The 21,502-nt window shown below is 39.4% G+C and overlaps 1 protein-coding gene across 2 annotated transcripts in view; it reads left to right on the top strand.

Annotated features, from left to right (window-relative positions):
- Positions 1–8,713: 8,713 nt before the first annotated feature.
- Positions 8,714–21,502, top strand: part of YTHDF3 (YTH N6-methyladenosine RNA binding protein F3) — a 45,857-nt gene continuing 33,068 nt past the window's right edge. The window contains exons 1-4 of one of the 2 annotated variants that reach the window (XM_075063055.1): positions 8,714–9,120; positions 11,236–11,260; positions 18,703–18,751; positions 19,390–19,475. In XM_075063055.1, coding sequence (XP_074919156.1) covers positions 18,745–18,751; positions 19,390–19,475 — 93 coding nt within the window. In that variant the 5' untranslated portion in view covers positions 8,714–9,120; positions 11,236–11,260; positions 18,703–18,744. The remainder of the gene's footprint in view (positions 9,121–11,235; positions 11,261–18,702; positions 18,752–19,389; positions 19,476–21,502) is intronic. The other variant, XM_032797469.2, reaches the window with a different exon arrangement.

Below are 21,502 nucleotides of genomic sequence, written 5' to 3' on the forward strand. Positions count from 1 at the left end.
TGTCGGACTCAAGGACAAGAATGGACAAAGGAGGCACCAATAGAGAATAATGGTAGCCTCCTGCACACTGCAAATAATCAGTAATTATTTTGGGGGGAAAATGTCCCACGAATTAGTTCTGTGACATGGCAACTGCCACAAAATAAAAGAGGCTGTTTTTTTTTGTCCAGATGTCAACATGAACCTAACGAAGGCAGAAACAGAGACGCTATTACATTTAAAGCAATACTTAGGAAATGTTTTATGGCTATTGGCAGCCTGCTTGATTGTGCATGATGAGGGACTCCCCTTCTATTAAACGTAGAAACATTTATCTGCTAATTTTTAAACTTTTTTTCTGAAATAAGCACCACAGTAAGTTTATAGATTAAATAGCTAAATGGAACTGTTGTCTAGTTTGATGTAGCAAATATGGGTATAACTATGAGAATATCCTTGACTCAGAGGTCAGGGAGAGAAAGAGTTCATATAGCTCTTCTTTGAGCTGATCATGAAATTTGACATCTGACATTGTTCATGAGTAACAAAGGAAGTAATAAATTCAGGTCAAGCTTCTCTGTGAGCTGGAACTGTCATCTCTAAGCTTTTTCTCAGGAAAACACATTACCACCTAAGGCTGGGATTTTCAAAGGAGCCTAAGGAGTTAGGTACCCAAATGGGACCAGACCAGCCTACAATTACTCATAATTCCCCAAAACAAAATGTTACGGAAACGGGAATTGAAAGCCTGGGCTGCTGTGCAGGAGTGCTAAATGTCACAGGCAAAACAGTACGAAAGAAGCTTTTGCGACTAAAGGGTAAAATAGGTAGGCAAATAATGTCGTACATTACTCACCTAAAATAAGAAATCTACATTCAGTTCTGCACTGTTTTCTGGAATCTAGGTTTCAAGGTGATCTGTAGCACAAAGTATGGGTGGAAATGGGCTTTTGCTTTCCTTTGTTTCTTTATAAAGACAGCCTGAAAATTATGTGTGCCTTTTAACAAAACAAATACATTTCTTCCTTTTTTGCAAAGAAAATAAGGTTTTGTCTTTCCCGGAATACTGAGAGGCTGGCTGAAGAACAGGTAGCATTATGGCATCATAACTACCAAGGATGTAAAACCTAATTAATTAAGAGGGGACTTAAAATCTGGGGCCAAGATTTGAAGAAGTGCCTAAAGTTAGGTTCCTAAACCCATTATGTATTGCTGGAGAATCAGTACTTTTGTAAATCAGGCCACTTATTTAGGAGCTTAAATTCATGCATTCTTTTTTAAATTAATCTCCTTTCTTGATGTTAATATCTATTTAACTAACATATTTTTGAGAAAAGTTATGAGAAGCTCAACAATGCACCCTGTTCATTTAACAACAGAGAAAGCACTCTGTGATGGGGTGCCTACCATGCCCTGCCCCAGAAGAAGCGTCCTCTGAGAAGTTGCGTGAAGCACAGCCAAACAGGGAGAAGTTGCAAGGAGCAACCAGTCCAGGCCCAGCAGGCTCAGATAAAAGGGAGCTGCAAGACAGAGTAGAATCAGATACTGCTAGGAGCTCAAGCAGTAAGGATTGTGTTCCTGGAGGGCTGAGAGAACTGTAAGTACCTTGTGCAGAGCAGCTGCTGGCAGGGACCTAGGGGATAAGATAGAGCTGCTGGTTGCTGGAACTGAGCAATTGAGGGCCCTGAGATGAGGGTAAAGAAGGTGCTGGGGAAGCGACTCAGGGACATATAGCAGCACCTAGAGAAGTTAAAGAGATGCTGTTGCAGGGGGGACTCCATCTCCTATCACTCCTATGTGTAGTTTCTTCTCTGTGCAAGGATTTACAGGGTGTAATTTAGCTCCAGACCATTAAAGTTAAATACATGAAAAGATGTAACACATTATTAAATATGACCTATTTTAATGAGTTTATTATTTTCCTGTCTTGTTTACAGTGTTAAAGGCTTCAATTTGCTTTTTCTAAGATTACTAAGGGAAGAAACATAAGAACGCAAGATCATATCCAGTTACAAATGTAGCATGGCAAAAATCTAAATGCTGAGGATACACCTCAGCATATTTTGATGTAATTTAACTTAGTTGTTTATAGAGTACTATTTATTATCTCCTTAATTACTCTGTTCTGTGCACTTGGGAAGTACTCATGTCCCTTGTATTGAATAAAAAGCAATAAATGTACTCATGTATTTCTTTTCAAGAGAGCTCATGGTGTCTGACACCATCAGGTGGTCCAAAGACATCTACACAGAACACATTGTGGGACCCTGTCAGTACCAGGATGAGTAAACAAGACTGCCGGTCAGGGAAATAACCCACTTCCTTCCCTGATGAACCCAGGGACACACCCCATCCATGTAGCTATTCACTACACCAGTGGTTCCCAAACTGGGGTTTGTGACCCTTTGGAGGTTCATGGAATATTACAGGAGGTTCTTTGGCGGGGGGGGTGGGGGGATCCCTAATGGTGGACAGAGCTGTCCCTAGGGACCCCGGGCAGCACAGGATCAGCAGCCCAGAGCCCCTGGACTTCTAAGAACTAACCAGATCAAAGCAAACATATCTATCACACGGAGGAGATCTAAACTTCAAGACTCCTTATAAGAAATGGAAAGGGAAGTGAATATTTGTTGCTGTTAAAAATTAAATAGGCAGCTAGTGTTTTTAAAACTATTATAAAGAACAAGTTTAAGCTTTGTTGTAACATGTCTTGTTTGCCTGAACTGCTCAAGACCTGAATGCTTGTGTAGGAGGAACTCTGTGAGTTGGCTTCTTAAATACCTTCATGCTGTTTCACATCTGATACTACTTGATGAAACATAGGAGCCTTGTCTTATAACAATCTTATTCAAAGTGATACAAGCTACAAAAGTGAGATCTTGGAAGAGTGTTGCCATTTTCATAATGTAATAAAAATAGTGTAATGATAAATTTATATTTCCAAGATCACTGATTTTATAACTTAAACTCAGGCAAGAGAGAGAATCCCTGGAACTATTCATTTTTAGGAGGGGGTTCATGAGGCTTGACCCTTTTGATGAAAGGAGTCCATAGGTTGTTAAAATTTGGGAACCATTGCACTACACCAATGCTGACTTGGACTATAAATACATTCTATGGGTGACATACCCGAGTTCACTGATGCTTTAAAAACTCCTGCACCCCAATCAGGGTCTATCCTGGTTATGTAACATGTATGTATCTTGTGAACCTTACAACCAATACTTGTAATCTCTCATAACTCAAGCCTGACCTCAGATGTACAGTACTTCTTAAACTTGCGTAAATTTGATTTTAAACATTTAGTTTTAATATCTCCTTAATAATTACTCTGTTCTGTGCACTTGGGAAGTACTGTTGTGACCCTTGTATTGAGTTTGTTCATTTATTCATGAATTTCTTTTAAAGAAGAAATTATCTAAAACCATCTGGCTACTCACAGTAATGTTTACTGTATGTGTTTGTACAGTAGCTTTGGAAAGAGGGATTTTCTAAGGATAGGACAGTGACTTTTATGACAAACTTTTTTATTCCTATACAATATAGGTGTTGTATCTTCTGTTCAAAATACTGACATTTGTCTGTAGCCCTGATAATTTTCACCACTATATTTAAGTCAACACATTCTTGGATCACTTTGGCCTATAAAGACTTAGGAAATTCTGCAACTGTGAAATTCAGATCATGATCTGGTTCAAAAAACAGAAATATCACTTCAGTATGTATAGTAAATGCTAAACGGTGAAAATTTCAGTGAAGAGCTGCTGAGTTATCAGTTGTAGTTCAAATATGACTTATTCAAAACTAAACAAAGTAAATCAGCTGCTCCTGAAACTACACTAATAAAGGTGGGTTAATGGAACGGTAGAATCACTCAATATTGCATTTAGAATTTCATATTTGAAATTTCTCAAATACCAAAGGTTAATTTAAGAAAAGAACAATTCTCCGTGAAATAAGACTGTATTAAATAACAGTAAAGGTAATTAACAATTGGAAGAATTCACCTAGAGATGTGATGGATTCTCCATTACATGAAGTCTTTTTAAATCAACTTTGGATGCCTTTCTAAAAGATGTTACAGTTCAAACAGAAGTTATGGGCTTGATGCAGCAATTACCAGGTGACATTCTCTAGTCTGTATCATACAGAGGGTCACGGTAGATAATCCTAATGGTTTCTCCTGGCTTTAAAATCTGTGAAACTATGAATCTATTAACTCATTTAAAATAATATACAAAATCTCTCGTCTTAATTATTTTTGTAAATCTAACCACTAATTAAACTTACTTTAATAGTGTTGTATAGAGTTAAATAGATTTAGTTTTTCCACTAAACATACTATTTCTTAATTACATACAGTTGAAATATTTAATAAATCCTGATCATTTCAATCCTTTTTATACAGTTTTTTCTATGAACTTTCACAGTCGCAGGACTAGATGTCCTCGTTCCTAACAAACATACCAAGAGGAATACCTCACTTCTGAGCATATTCTTCCTCTTGCTTCTGTAGTGCATTGACTGACTTCCAATTTTAATGTCCATGTATAGTCAATATACTCTCTGGCATGCATCTTTCAACTTTGACAGAGAGAATCTATTCATCTAAATATTTATACCTCACATCCCCATGTTCTTTGAAAACCTGTTTTTAAAATACAGCACATTTTCTCTTGCAGTCTGTCTATTAGCACTGAAGGAAAAAATGTTTCTTGAGGCTAACTTAAACACCTTTTTTACTCTGTAAGTTAAATCAGCCATTAAATTGGCACTGACAGTAGTGTTCAGAAAAATCCAAAAGGAGGCCAAAGAAAAGATTTTGATAACAAGCTAATGATTTCATGACTAAATAAAGGGAACTGTTCTTTTCTGCAGCTTTTTGATCATCTAGTGGGTTCCCCAAGACTACATTTGCACTGTGTGTATATTATGGACATCTATAATGCAAATCTTATGCTCTATAGTATAATACTGATAGATGTTGGAATCAAAATATAATGGTTTACATCCCATGTAAAGAAATTTTATTGATGTAATAATTATAATGGTATAGAAAAATGAGTTTACACAAGCCTAATGCCCTTATCTGCAAAATCTCTAGAGCTACCTAATGCTCCAGCTTGACCTATTATATTACAAACTAATTGCTACAGAGCATTCCGGTGAGTCCTCAGTCTTATAATATTCCCATCAAAAAGGTTCATTTGAGCCTAAGAATCTGTGAGGCTTTCAGTATAGATTGGAATCCTGCTGAACTTGCATTCTTCTAAAAGATAATTTTCACTCTACCACATTCTTAGTGATATATATAAGATGAAGGGGTGCAGAGTTCTTTCCCAGCACAGCCTCCAATCCACCAAAATATTACAACCTGGGGCATGTGGTTAGTCTCACAGAAGCCAAATTAATTGTAAGTTTTAAAAAAAAAATCTAAGGCTCCTACCATTTTCTCTTATCCTTCCACTGCTTCATTGTATTGAACAGGTACCACTGAACAGTGCTTCATTTGGATAACAGTGTAGTAGAAAAAGAGCCTGAAACATGAGGCTGGGTATGAGGCCTCAGCCCTGAGTTAAAGTAGTGGTCAGGCCCTGTCAATACAAAGCAAAATGCACAGTTAGCAAACTCGCTCTGAGCAGAAGTCAAGCCCTGTTATAAAACATGCCTGCTTGCAAGTTCACAGAACCTGGCAAGAACAGAGATGGTATTGCAAAGATACACACATTCCGGAGAAGTACCAGGCACAGGACACTCACACACATTCCAGAAGGGTGTACCAAAACCCCCACTACCAAGTATTGTACAAACACTCTCCCCAAAGCTGATACAAGGAGAAAGTGACCCCTCTTAAAGATAAGGTTAAGATGACAGGGTGATGAGATATTTTGATTTTACCAAGATGTACAAGGTAAAGGGTTGTAGCTAACTACGTCAGAGGGACAATACATAACTTGTTTGTATCAGGGTATAAGAGAAGGGTCACAGAGGGGTCTCTGTCCAGCCAAGGGGGGAATGGAAAGTCCTGCCATTCACTGAGCTGGTCCATTGTTATGGGCATACATGTGCTAGTGTAGACAGTGATTCAGGGAGTGAGGACTGTGCTTTGTCTACAATAAATCTGGCCGGGTGTCTTCGCTACAAACCAAGTCTTGTGGTCTTTGCAAGTAGTTTCATCAAGGTCTGCTATGTTGGCTATCTGCACAGAGCTGGGACAGAGATAGAAAGAACATATACATGCAGCCAATAACTAACTACAAACAGTAGCAATATTTACAGCAACCAGTATTCAAAAATGATCAGTCATCTCCTCCCAAATCACTGAATTGACCTAAAACTAATGAAATCTTAAAACAGTCAGTGTGGGATTCTTGTTTGCCATCTAGTTCTTGAGACTTAAATTTTCTTCTTTTTGAGCCTCTGTTCACAACCAGGAGGGCTAATAATGTGGGTTTTTTAAAAATAAAAGTTGAAATTTTCATGTAATAACATGATTCCAGGAAGCGGGTCTTTTTAAGAAAAAACACCAGATATTGTAATACTCATGATAAAAATCATGAGGGCACTTTGAGCGTGATGATGTATTGCAGTTTAAAACCTGTAGTCTCTTCAAGCAGTATAGCTCAATTAGAGAGCCAAGCTGTCATAAGTAGATAGGTAAGGTAAGGGTTAATTTTCTTTTACTGTAAAGGGTACAAAGGGAACCAAACACCTGACCAGAGGACCAATCAGGAAACCGGATTTTCAAAAGTAAGGGTGGGAACCTCTGGAGGTTTTTGGCTTTGTTCTGGGTCTTTTTGTTTTCCTCGGCTGTGAGTAAACAAGGTTTTCTTCTAACTCCATCTTCTTTCAAATATTCTACTAAACATCTGTGAGTACAAAAGGAAACAAAGTAATCGGCTGTGATGTGCTTTGATTTGTATTTACATGGGTGTTGATTTGCTGGACTGGTTTAATTGGGCTATCTTTTAAATCAGACTGTTTATTCATATTTTCTTATAAGCAAGAGCCTGTATTGATCTCTTAATGCAGTATTATTGTTCTGTATTTTCTTTCTTTTTATATAAAGTTTTCTTTTTAAAACTTGTGGAAGTTTCTTTTCCTAGTGAGGCAAAGGGGAGAGGAATTTCTGTGCCCGGAGTCCTGTTACATCTGTGACAGGCTAGGGAGGGCGGGAAAAAGTTACGGGGAAAGAGAGAGAGAGAATCAGCTCTGTTCCCTGGTGCTTAAGGCTTGTCTCTTTGGAGAGACGGAGACCAGTTTCTTGGTATTGTCATGTAAAGAGATTGCATCAATCCCCTCAGAGCGGAACAACGGAGAGAGAGGGAGGAGGGAGGGGAGATCATTCCTTTGCCGGTAGACTCATACTTCTGAGTCTTGGGGGTCCTCCCAGGGAAAGTTGGGGAGGCCAGAGAGGGGGGTCCCCCCCCAAGGAATTTGGGGGAACCCAGGCTGATAGTAGCCTCAATACTATCTGGTGGCAGCGAAATAAGATCCAAGCTGGGTATAAGCTTGGGGAGGTTCACAGTAAGCACCCAGATTTTGTACGCTAAGGTCCAGATTTGGGAAAGCGTTTACCACACAAGCTGGGTGAGATAATATCTCTTTTTGGACCAACTTCTAAAGTTGGTCCAATAAAAGATATCATCTCACTCACCTTGGCTCTCTAATATTCTGGGACCAACCCAGCTTCAACACTGCATAGCTCAATTAGAAGCATGACTGCCTGTGGTCATTATAAAGGTCAGGCTCGAAACCCACTACTACCAAATGCATAATGGGGCTCCCATTTTCAAAACTGCAACCTAAATTGCAGCAGCAATATATGAACATACACAGGAACTGCAAGCACAATGTTAGCATATGGGGTTTGTACACATTACTTGGATGAGTGTTTCTATGTAATTGTGTGTTCAGTACTCATACGTATGCACACATGATTACCTGCAGATGTCTGGGTACTGAACACGATTACACAGCCACATGCACAAGGAGATTTCACACATAATTACCCAGGTGCAGAGTGATAACATGTAGGATTAGCGAGGTGCACAGAAAGAGGGACTGTATATAGTTGCAGGGAATTACACACGTTACTGGGATACACAAACTCAACAGTCACTCACCAGGGTGCAAATCTGCTCCCTGGGGTTACACACGATTAGGCTGGGGCACACCGGTATCTAGGTGCACAGAGGGATTGCATCAACATTAGCTATGTGCACGCAGAGGGCGACGGCTCGAGTAGTTACTGGGGCACAGGCACACACGCTCAGCTCATGTCCCTAATCCACGGGACACAATTGTATAGAAACACAATGATAGGTTCAGCAAGTTGTAATAAATTGTCCCCTTCATCTCTCTCCACTTCCTCTCCGGGAGCCTCTAGAGCAGCAAGGGGAATAAATCAGATCTGTAGCAAAGAGCCCCAGCATTGTAAAATGCTCCCAGCCCGTCAGTACCTCCGCCACCAGGAAGGGCTGGGAGCCTGCCCCACCAGTGACAGGAATTGGCTGGCCCAGACCCCTTAAGAGGAGACGCTTCTCATATGCGCATGCGCAGTCTGTGCGGTTCTGGAGGCTGTCCCTCAGAGCTCACAGCGAGCATGCGCATTGGAAAAAATTGAGAGCTTCAGCTCCTTTCTTGAGCGTTCTCTGGCTTCTCCAGCAGTCGACTTTCGCGTGCGCGTGCGCGTCCTGGAGAGCGGGAACGCGCAGTCGCTATCGGGGCCACTTTTTCCCTCTCCTCCCCACCCCTGCTCTTTGAGTCCCTAGTATGGTGCGCGCGCGGGTCCGTTCCCACCCTCACGTGACATGGAGGCGGAGAGAGGAAGGGAAAGGTCAGTGGCGACGTCGACGGAGCGGAAGGTCAGGGCGGGAGCGGAAGTGGGAGTCGGAGCCTGTCCGCCATTGTGGGGAAGCGGCGCCTAGAGCAAAGGGGAAGCAGCGCTGTGTCCGGCCGGCCGGCTCCTTCCAGCGGGAACTCGATCAGCGGCGGCGAGCCTGGGCGGCAGCGGCGGCGACAATCAAGCGGCAGCGGGGAGAGCGGCGCGGTCGGTGTGTGCGGGAGTCACTCGAGGCCCAGGCGGAGCGAGGGGATCGCGGCTCCCCGTGAAGAATGTCAGCCACCAGCGTCGATCAGGTACGGGCCGCCGCGGCCCGGCGCAGGGCGGGAGGAGGAAGCGCCCCAGGCGGAAGGGCCTACGCTGCCAGGCGAGTCGGAATCCAGCCGGGCCCTTTCCGCCGTTGGGCGGGCAGCGCGGCTTCCCGGGCCTCATCCCCGTGGCCGGCAGCACGGCTCAGCGCCGTCTGCGCTCTGCATCGTGGGCTCTTCACCTTCTCCCCCCACAGGGAGGATCCAAGCAGCCGCAGACCCCTATTTATAGCCGCATCTGAGCCGCGCCAGATTCCCTTCTCCGCTCCGAGCCTCTTTGCACCTCCCATCCCAAGGTTTCTGCCTTCTGCTCCCCAACATCTTGTTTTCTGATGCGTTCTTCTTCATTTTTCCTCCTCTGGGCAGCTGATTCCCCTTTATCTCCCTCTCTCGGCCCACGGTCTCCTTAGGACTCTGTCTTCCCTCAGTACGCCCAACAATTCCCTTATCTTTGGATATAGGTCTTTGCTACCCCCTTCTTGGCCACACACGCTCTGGGTAACGGTTGAGACTTCTCTTCCCATACACCCCAAACTCCCTTCAGGTCTGTGATGCTGCCTCCTTTCCCTCTTCCTGTCCTTAATCCTTCCCCCCCCCCCCCTCTGGGCCTCTGACTTCTCCCCTTCCTCAGAGCTCTCTACTGCGTGACCTCCTCTTCCCCCAGACATACCCCTCCCTGGGTTTGTGCTTCCTTGTCTTCCACACTTCCCTGTCCTGGGCCTCCGTTGTCCCGTTCTCTACCTATTCTTCATTGGTTTTCTGTAGCCTCCTTACCTCTTTCTCCCTACCCCCTCTAGGCCTTTGCCTCCTTCTTGGGCCTCTGCCACTCCCCAAAATGTTCTGCCCCTGCATCCTCCTCTCTCCTCTCAAATCCTGGCTGTGCCTCTTTGCCTCTGTACTGTATACTGTACATGCTCCATAGTTCCTCTGCCTGTGTGGGCTGCCATATTGCTTCCTAGCTGTGTTTTTTCTGTCCTTCATTCCTATTTGTGAGTGCCTTCTCTTTCTTTCATCCCATTCTTTTTGTGGGCCACTAGCCCACAACTCCATCTTCAATTGGGTAGTCCCTGGGTCCCTGGGTCTGGTATGTGCTTGGATATGAAGGATTTTTTTTTTTTTTTTTTTTTTTTTTTTTTTTTAGAGTTAAGGGTTTTTTCTATTTTGTCTGGATTAAGAGAGAGAGTGACTAACAAATTAGCAAGTCATTAAAGGATGATGGAACCAAGGGAGACCCACTGCGGCTTAGTAAAAAGTATGTGCCAAAGGAAAGCTGGTGGGTGCATTAGAACTTTAAGTTTGTGGTTTTGTTTTTTCCAAACAGAATTTTATTTCATACAACGTATTATAACCTTCTCTGTTATAATAATGCCTATTGTCTGACAGATTAAAAGTGCTTTATAATTACTAATCCTCACAACAGCTCTGATATTATTTCTGTTTCCTCTGTGGAAATGAGCATGATTATACAGGAGTGGGCATATATAACTGATTGTCTTATGCCCCGCCCAATGCTCAGTCCACTGAATGTCTTGCCTTATTACTGTACATTCCTTTGAGTATCTGAAAAACATGTAAAAAGGGTGCCTCACCGAGCTACGTGTTGTAAATATTGGTCCATTCTTCAGTAACAGTAGTGCCCAACTGTCAGTTTAAAAGATCACATGCTGTAAACAAGTTTCTGTATTTGCAATAGCCTTAGCCTACTAAAAAGGAAGTAGTTCTTAAAATTTTATTTTTTTTATTTTGTTTAGTACTTTTCTCTCTCCTTGAACAATAAGAAAACAAAACCAATTTACCTTGCAGATTCAGTGTTGCAGCTTTTAGGATTCAGACACTGCAGAGGAATGTTTTTGATTGAAAACTACATAGTTATTTTTACAAGATCTTCTTAGACTTGGAGACATTTCTATTTGTCTCAGATTTTATTAACATGTATTTTTTACCATATTTTAAGTTTTGGGTGGAATTAAGTTCTTTTCCTTTAAATGATAAAATCAGCAAACATAAACCATCATGAATGGAAAATTCAAGGATTTTAGTTTTTGCTAATTTCCCTATTAATATTTTTCCTTTTTTTTTTTTTTTTTACCTTTTTATATACAGAGACCTAAAGGACAGGGAAATAAAGGTAAGAGAATTCCTTATTATTTATGTCTGAGGTCCTAATCGTGCAATATATGGAAAAAGATGTCCTCAACCAATTATATAAAGTGATTGTAACTACAAGATATTCTAAAAACCAATCTTATCCAAGGTTGGCAATTTCCTTGGAGTATCTAATTTGGGACAGGATGTTGGTAAATACCAGCTTAACCCTGGTTTAGACCAGGAAACTGGGGAAGAAAATTGCTTCAGTGGTGAGCAAGTTCAGCAAGCGTAGAATGAATTATTTCAGACTTTAGATACATCCATTCAAAGCTGAGGGATAGGTTTGCTCTGTCCACTGCATCCAAGTTGGTCCTCTGCTACAGAATGTTGCATGGCCAAATGTATCTGGACTGCTAGTATGAAACTCTACATGCTTCATGCCTCACAGTGTATTATTGTCATTTTCATATAATAAAATGTTTTGGACTTTTGTTTATGTAATATTGAAAACTGAAATGTGAGTAATGACTTATAACTTGCTTGAGAAAATACCAAATCAAAATGTATACAGACATGTTCACTGTTATACTGACATATATTAGTATTATACTCACTGCAGTTTAATTTAGAGTTGTACAAATAAAATCTCCAAATCTTTATGTAATCACAGTTTGAATATGTAACTAAAACTAAGTATATTGTGGTGTCAATTAAAGAAGCAGTTTTTAAAATAGATAATGCCATTTCCTCGGACTAACTAGTTTTTCCTGGGACACTAAAAAACATGATTTTACCTGGTAAAAGCCACTCTTGGTAAATGCCATGTCACACTGATTTTATCACAGCAGCATGACTAGAAGTGGTGTGCTAAGAGTATTTTTCCAATATTTTTAACATATGTCACTGTAAAAATGCTTTAATATGCTTATCAAGGTAATCATTGTCATGAGTAATCAAGGGATAAGATGTAGCTGTTTCCATTTAGCTATCTTTCAGTGAAAATGTTGGCATGATGTCCTTGAGTATACTGTAGGCATTTATACCAACCCTATTCATTGTTACTTTTTAATGCTTAATGAGGGTCATTTGTTCTAAAGAACAATGATCATGTGTGTTCATTCAGTTTCTTACTCATATTCATGAACAGAACACATCACCACTCCTATTCTGAGAAATCTTCACTGGTGTCTTGTTCATTTCAGAATCCAGTACAGAGTATTCCTTCTAGCAGTTATCCGGCTTCTCTGTTTTCACTTCTTCCACCTATCTGTTAGCACCTTACTAATGCTCTTTAAATTCCATACTCTTTTAGCTTATCCTCCCCCACAAAAACTCTACTTACTTTCCTTAACTCTTCCCCCTAAAAGTACCTGGAAAAGCCTGTGCCTAAATGACTGTGGCTTTCCAGATCATATTTTATGACTAACACTTCTCTCGGTCCTGCAGTTTATAATCTTTTGTTTAATACAGTAATCAGATTTTATTCTGTGACCCCCCCCATCTCCGTCCCAGTTTTCTCATGTTTGTTTGTTTTTTCCTGGGAGATCAGCAGTTTTATTATGCTAACAACACATACAGAATGCAATCTGCGTGATAGATATAATCTGTATTCTCACTGATATCTTCATGCATAGTGTAGGAAACATCTCATATGGATGGATGGATATTTAAAAAAAAATCATTTTTATAGCAGTAAAATTCTGTCAAACTATGAACATTATATTCTTTGTAAAGTGTTTGAAAATGATACCATCGTATTCATAATCATTGTTAAAAATGCCATATTTATTACTAAAAATCATCCAACAGAAAGAAGGTTTCACCATTTATATCATTTGTGTACTACTTGAATTTCTTATTTACTACATTTAATTCATCGAATAGTAAACTTGTCACTGTTTTAGGATTTTGTTCTCAGTCTCATCTTACATATAGGCTCTGTCCCTGAGCAATATTAACCTTACCCACATTTTCATCAGCACACTCCTTAAAGGTGCCTCCCAAATCTACTGTCCCAACTTTGACCTATCAGAATGTTCTATCGTAATCTCAGCCTTTGTGGTGAACCACTGAATGAACTTTACCTCCTAAATCCTCTCTCCTTGGCTGTCAGGGCATTGCACAACTCTATTCCTTCCTCCATTTCTGTTCTTCCATGTCGTCTTTTGCCACTCATTACTCTCTTTTCAAGCCTGGCTTTTAACCACCTGCTTTATTCCTTTTCTGCTCGTCATCTTCCATGTTACTTTGTGCATGGCACTACCTCTTGTTCTTTTATGCCAAGAGGTCTCTACCTTCAACTTTCTCCTTAAACTACACTATTTCTAAGCTGTTTAAAGGTGATCTCATGGAGATCTGCACCAATTTGAGTTTCATCCAGTGTTTTGCTTGATGTGTATTGTCTGTACTTGAATTAGAATTTAAACCTTTTGATGCATGGATTGCTGGTAATTATTTAATAATGAACATAAGACTAGTGAATTTTACTTTGATTTATGTGTACTGGCATAATTTTGTGATAGGTGCATTATGAATACTGCATAATGTTAGAATCCAAATAAAGCTTTTAAGTAAAACCTTTTTCCAAAACTAAATGTTGGGCCTAAACTACTGGATCTAGACTATTTTAGATTGCATCCTGTTAAATACTTTATATTAACTGCATGTAACTATATGCTAGTGAAAATGGTTTGTTTGTGTCACCGACAGATGTCCCAATCACATACAGCACTAGGCACTATGCAGACGTATAATAAAAGACAATCACTGCCCTAAATAGCTCAGTCTTATAAGACAAGATATTACAGATGATAAAGGGTTTGGGGAAGGAGGATGAAGGTAACAGTGATAGGAGTGCTTGGTTACATAGACTAGTTAATATACACAGTAAGATGGTTTTGAGTCATTCGGAGTTTTTATTTATGTCATAGGTATAAATAAAGTAGACATTGGTAGTCCCTACTTGGCTATACATTAACGGTTGGTAATCTCCTGCAGGGATCGTGATAGGGTTCCTGTTTGAAGTGGTCTTTGAAGCAGGATAGAGTAGTGAGCTGACAGACAAGTTTGGGGAATATATATATTTCCATACATGGAAGAAAATGAGAAAAAAGGGTAGTTTAGGGGCGGCATCTTTGGCAGACGGAAAGGAAGTAGTGCAATAAGATACTAGAAGATAAGTAGGAATAGTAGTAAGATATTGTATGAGAGCAGTTAACATTGAAATTGTAAAATACCTTAGAACAATATTGTGAAAGTAACTAAGTTATGTGGTCTTGTGAGACTTCTTATCTGACATTCTATTGACAATTAATTATAAATTGAGGGAAAACATACACTATGGCAACCAGAAATAGAGATCCAGGAAGATCTATAGGTAGCAGAGTAGTAATTTATAATTCAGGTTTATGTGACAGAGGCAAGAGTTTGTGTTGCTGCGAGAACTGAATGAGTAAAATATGTTTCTCTGAAGGTTTTGTCTGTTACAGCTGTCAACTCTTGGACAATTACTGAGAGAGATTGTTGGTTGGAATAGGCTTCAACCCATAAAAAGGTGCCTTTTCTTATGAAAGCGTTTGATTATTGCTCTTGCAAAACACTTTCTTCTCAATTTGCATGTTCTAATGTATTAAAATTACAAGACATGCAGATGTCAGTACTTTCCAGTAATTTTCCACTATATTATTTGATGTTTTCTTACCTAAAATAAAGCTGGTAAATTTAACCGTAAGGTCTCAAACTAGAATGAAGCATAGGAATGGAAGCTTAGTAGGTATTTTTATTGAGTATTTTACATACTAGTTAAGAAAAATCAGCTTCACTCTTTTAATGCTGTGACTGGAGGCCAGCTGAGGTCACTCAGGGTGAACTGCAAAGAATGGGGCATAAAACTGGTGGATATTCCAATACTTAGATTTACTAAGCCAGTATAAACCATTACTATATTGGTTACTCAGAAGTCCAAACAACACAGTTCCCTTAAAGTGATCCAGCCTCAGGCCTTGATTCAGGTACCTAAATCAAATGATGTTTTCTGAAAGTCTTATTTCATCATTTAAAAGAAAAGGTTCTACCAATTCAAAAGGCTTGGACACATTACCCTCCAGGTTAATGAATGTTTCAGCTCTTACCCAAATATATGCTACAGCCAATTCTTATTAACTAAACTAAAATTTATTAAAAAACAAGACAGGGAACAGTTAAAAAATCAATGTATATGCAGGCATGAGCTCAATTCATTGAGGTTTAGATTCATAGCAGAGATGGGTTTCAGAGTGGTAGCCATGTTAGTCTGTATCAGCAAAAAGAACGAGGAGTGCTTGTGGCATCTTGGGGGGGTCCCCAACACAGTGTCTGCAGGCGCCATGTCGCCCGTGTACTAGCCAGCGGACAAGCATCTGCCAAAATGCCACCGGGAAGCAGCGTCAGCAATGCCTCTGGATGACGCTGCTTGTTGGTGGCGATGCCTATTGACATTGCGGCTTGTCAGCAGCATTTTGGCGGCGACGCCTATTGACGTTGCTGCTTGTTGGTAGCATTTTGGCGGATGCTTGTCCTCTGTGGCACCAGACGAAAAAGATTGGGGACCACTGCCTTAGCGACTAACACATTTATTTGGGCATAAGGTTGGGGAGCTGTCTGTAAGCGAGGACTGGCCTGTCTCCCAAGATCTGTGAAAGTGAGGGATTGTCCTTCAGGATAGGTTGTAGATCCTTGATGTGCTGGAGAGGTTTTAGTTGAGGGCTGAAGGTGACAGACTCCAACGAGAAACTGCAGGACTGGAATTAATTTGCAAACTGGACACCATTAAATTAGGCCTGAATAAAGACTGGGAGTGGATGGGTCATTACACAAAGTAAAAACTATTTCCCCATGCTACTTTTTTTACCCTATTGTTACTCACACCTTCTTGTCGACTGTTGGAAACAGGCCATCCTGATTATCACTACAAGTTTTTTTTTTCTCCTGCTGATAATAGCCCACCTTAATTGATTGATCTCCTTAGAGTTGGTATAGCAACACCCATTTTTTCGTGTTCTCTATGTATATATATCTTCCTATTACATTTTCCACTGCATACATCTGATGAAGTGGGCTTTAACCCACGGAAGCTTATGCTCAAATAAATTTGTTAGCTTCTAAGGCGCTGCAAGTACTCCTCGTTCTTATAGCAGAGTTGATGAGCTTTGTAGATGCAAAGAGTTCCTTTAGAATTCAGTTCATACATTATAGCCCAGGGTCCAAATATCATATTCAGAGCGTACCAGCATAACTAGGACCTCAGTCTTGCGACTCAAACTTCCTCTGGTGAAGCTTAAGCAGATCTGAGATGACAGAATCAGGACCCAAGGATTTTTTAATACAATTTCACGTCCTCTTTGACAAGTTGGGATTTCCTCGGGGAACAGAAGGTAATTAGGATGACTTTGAGTGAAGTCCATCACTGGTACTTAGCTACAGAATTAACATAAGGCAATTTACTTGTTCCTACATCATTCACAGATTATTTGCTATACATTTCAGAGAGGTGAATACAGAGATATCCTGTGTTTACAATTCATTTAAATGCTAGGATGTTCTTTTAATCCTTGAATTATCAGAAGACAGCATAAGGCAGCGACTACTGATTACATTGTCAACCCTACTTATACGTATGTAAATACATAAAAACACAAACATTATCTCCCCACTTGTATTTAGAGGGTTGTTTATTTTGCAGGATTTTTAACCCTTTCTAGCCATGCATCACAAATGCAAATTTCATTCTTACATTTTTGTGTCCATCACTTGTGAAAAAGGACACAGGTGAATATTTTGCCACAAATTTTCATTCAATGCAAAATGATAGTAAAAAGAACATACTGTAAATCTGATTAGTCAGTAGATTGACTATTTATGGAAGAAAACAATAACATTTTATTTTGAGGGTAGCATTAAGGTAATGCTGCTTTTGGGAACTGTAGGTTAATTATCAGTTAATAGTTGAAGCAAGGTGAAAGTGAATTAGGAACATTGGTGAGATTTTAGCATAGATCATATATCTTAACTTGTCTGAAAAGTACTGACTAAATGTGTGGTGCTATCTATGTTGTTTTTTAAACAATAAGCCAGTTAAAGTGAAGAGCCAAAATAAAACATTTTCAGGGCTGGAATTCTTCATCACTAGGAAATTGACAGTATGGCAGTCCAGAACTATTTGGTCTCATTGTGAAACCCACACAGCTTTGAAACTGACTCACTTATCTGTTGTACTGTTGTCCTGCTTGTCCAATTTAGGTCCATATTCTGTTTGAATGGAGCTCAGCCAAAGCTGTGTCAAGACAATTTGAATCTGCTTGGAAAGTGGTATTGGTATCGTGAAGAGCGATACTTGCTTCAGTTCCCATCCACTGGAGAGTGACTGTGTTAGATGTTAGGTAGCTGCAGTGCCCTATCTGGGGACAGGGATGTAACTCTAGCCTTAGGTATAACATTGGAGAAGTGCTTAAGTATTGTGTTTAAGTATCGTGCTTTGGTGTTGTGAAGCAGGCAGATATGCTATATAATGCAGTGTTGGGGTACCATGGAAAGTCTGCCTATCTTTCACATGGAAATCCCAAGTGATAGATAGGTTGGAGAAGAAAGGGCAAGGAAGATACTAGGTTCTAGACTTGTCTCCCATTGGAAGTGGTGGAAACTTCATAATATTGTTTCTAAACAAAATACTAAAAAAGAGAGCAATCCGGCATTTTTGAGGGAGAGATTGAGTGATATGAAAGTCTTTTGTTTCCACCTTCTGATTCTAGGGTATCCCAGAGGAAAGGGGAGAATGGGATGTCCCAATTAGAGTAGGAAGCGTGTTGGGAGGGAGGGTAACATCACTTCAGGGACTCAGCTCCTGCTTCTTTCTCCTCTTTCCTTGCAAGTGTTGCTACAAGGTTGCAGGGGATAGCAGAGTAGGAGTCAAAGCGGGTGGATAAGGAGCTCATTTGCATAATCTTCCTGTCCACCTGTTGAGCCACTCACTTAGCACTGGTTCCAAGCTGTCCATGGCTGGAAGGAACTGGGAAATGTATTCATTCCTCCCAGGTAGTCATGTTTTTTCCCAGAGGATTTAGCCCTTAGACTGTGAACTTCCTGAGCTAATGGAACTTGCTTTCCTAAATCTTTGAGTACTCATTATGCTATATATTGTACAGTTTTTAAAAGTGTGTTTACTGTGTTATACAAATTTAGTATGGCAAATTTCCTCTTGCAGAGAAAGTAACATAGATTTCTCCCTCCCCTGCCCTCCCCCCTCAAAAAAGTGGAAATAGCACTATGACCATAGTAGTATAAATGTGAAGCTCTGAGAAGCAGGGCACTTCAATCCTTAAGCAGTTTAGAAGAGTTACAGACTGAGCTGTGACATGACAGTTTGGTTTGTTCTTCATTGTACTAGTTTCTGCAGACAATAATGCTGAATTCATTTGTCTGGTTTTTTTTCCCCCCTTATGACTGCAGGGAAAAGTGGTTCGCTCTGACACAGTCCTGCACTGTGAAATTATGCCAAGTGAGTGTGTCTGCAGGTGCTTTATCACAGGAAAAAAAGCGATTTGTAAACCATCAGACCTCTGTCATTCATGAAACATAAGTTTTCCTTTCCTAAAATGTATTTGTAAATCTTGAGCTGAGCTATAAGACACTGTTGTTTCTTCATTGGATTACTTTCTAAAACTGTCATCTAAGCACTCATTAAATTGATGCAACAATGCAGTGTAGGATTAAACAGAAGAGAACCTGTCTACCTGATTGTTTGTAACAAGTACTTTATAACATATATAGTTGTTTAATGAAATTAAATCTTACAAGCAAAACTTACTTGCTGTGCTTTTGTGAATACTGTATGTATATATCTGTCATCAAAATTTGTTACCTCATTTGATTCAGTAGCCTAGGCTTTAGGTGGTTTTCTCTCTCAAAGAGAAATATCATGTACTAGCTTTTAAACACTTCTGAGATCTAAAATGTAACAAAGTCCTGGTAATTGAATCAATACAAGATGTTCTGCTTCTTAAAAAACAAGAGAGCAGGCAGTTCACCATACAGATGACAATTTAGTAGAAAATAAGACTGAAGTGTTTTTTGTTTTGAATTTAAGTTACACCACCACAATTCTACAAAAGTGTCTAATACAAGCTTGGTTTTCAGTTTCAGTACAAAACGGTTCGATTCATCAAAAGGATGCAGTAAATGATGATGACTTTGAGCCATATCTAAGTAGCCAGACAAATCAGGTGAGCATTCGTTGCTATTTTGAAGTATATTCAGAGTTTTGTGTAGCTAAGCTTTCCTCATCTTACACCAATTTGTATGTTTGAAATATAACTTAGTGCTTAGCCGGTAATAGGTCTAAAACATGTCATCTTTTTAATAGTAGCGTTCTTGTGAAGCTTCAAGTAAAGGATCAGATTGTTTAATCGGTTCTGTGTGTCTAAGATAGATATGCATACGTATGCATTCTAGAATCAGATGTATCCTTTACTTTTTTGCCTTCTAACTGAGTTCGGTATACCCCTGCTCTATTGTTAAGACAATAGTGCCTGGGTCCCTAGGTAGTAGTAATGGTGTATACATGATTTCCACTGAAGTCAATGGGAGTTATTAATATACAATTGATAGCATAATCAAGGCCCCTAAAGTTTTAATATTGCCTGTTGTGTAAGTTTTCTGCCAGTAAATGGATGACTTCGCTTTCTGGAGCTGTGGATCCTCCATCTTTTGTAATACTAAATTAATTTTTTATTAAAACATTTAATTCAATAATTAAAATAAACCTGAAAGTTCCAGTATACTTTTTTTGGTATGGAGGAAGGAGTGAAGGTGGTTGAAATGGATTTTGGGGTTTTTCTTTCCTTCCCACCTGCTTTGATATTACAACACTGGGCTATTTTCTGTGGGAGGAAGATGGGAAGTGGCATCTTTGCAAACCAATCAATGCCACTTGAGTCATCTGAAGGGAGTCTTTAAAATGATTTGAGCTGTACCTTTCAAAGAGCTGAATGCTTTGCTTCCTCAGCACCTTTATTCCATGAGCCCTGGGATCTGGGAGTGAACTCAACATGCAAATTTTACATTACTTCTCTAGACCATTGAATTGAATCATATGTTAGATGTTATAAATATTGTGGGACTGTTTTTATGAGATGCATGATTACTTTTTATAATCTCTTATCCAGAACTGAATAGACACCCGGGTGTTCTCCCACGAAGCACTGAACATAATTTCATTTTAATAGTAATGAGAACCTCAGCAAGAAACAAATATAAGAAAACTGCAGTCATATTTATAAATTATGTTGTCTTATTTTTTAATTTGTTGAGCTACTTTTTATTTAAAAAATACCTTAGTTTAGTCCCTTTGCTGTTAAGAATTAATTTGATTTGGTAGTGTAGTTTTGCATGCCCAGGTTTGAACTTTTAAATTTAGATGGTATACACAATGTAGATGTTTACTGATGAATATCCTTATGTTTCTCTTACTTATAGCTAGCATGATTCTAATTCTAAGGATTGGATAAGGCCCTTGTTTGAAACTTATTTTCTAAAATACAGTAAACTTAATTGTAAGCTTTTCTAATTATTTTTAAGTGCAGTAATACATAACTAGGCCTTGGAGTGTCCAATATTTGGATTCATGTTGGAATTCACACCTTGTTGTGGTTTATTGCTTGCTTTTAAATGTGTTACTTAGTGTTAGTTGGTAAAACACTGAATATTCTGAGACCTCTTTTGCTACCAGTTGGATTTCAGGAATCCATGTATATTTAAGTAATACAAAATATTATAAGGCCTCTTGAGACTGGGTTTGTGTATGAAGAAAGAGCTGCTTATAACAAATACAACTAATGTAACAACATGTGAATTCTGCAGATTGTATGTAGCTGTGTTGTTATAGTCTCTCAGCACTTGCTTGAAGCATTTCCATCTCTACTGAAGATCTACTTCAAGTTAGTTGAATAGATTCTTCTTCACATATGGGTATCTTTAATCTTGCTTAATATATTAAGCACTAAATTTCTCAAGTTCTTTATCAGTCTATAAGTGTGGCAGAATTCATTTTTGTTTTTTAAATTGACAGATATCAATGTTTATTTTTAAGCAATTTTTTTAAGATACAGGTATTGCTGTGAGTGTCAGATCCTGGTAGAATCAGACTATTTAATGACACTAGATGTTGAGATTCAAAAAGTTAAAGCTTTATAACCATTAAAAAGCACATTGTCAACATTACTTGTCAAAATATGCAGATATTCTTAAATAT

The sequence above is a fragment of the Chelonoidis abingdonii genome, chromosome 2, assembly GCF_003597395.2.
Source record: "Chelonoidis abingdonii isolate Lonesome George chromosome 2, CheloAbing_2.0, whole genome shotgun sequence".
Classification (NCBI taxonomy): Eukaryota; Metazoa; Chordata; order Testudines; family Testudinidae; genus Chelonoidis; species Chelonoidis abingdonii.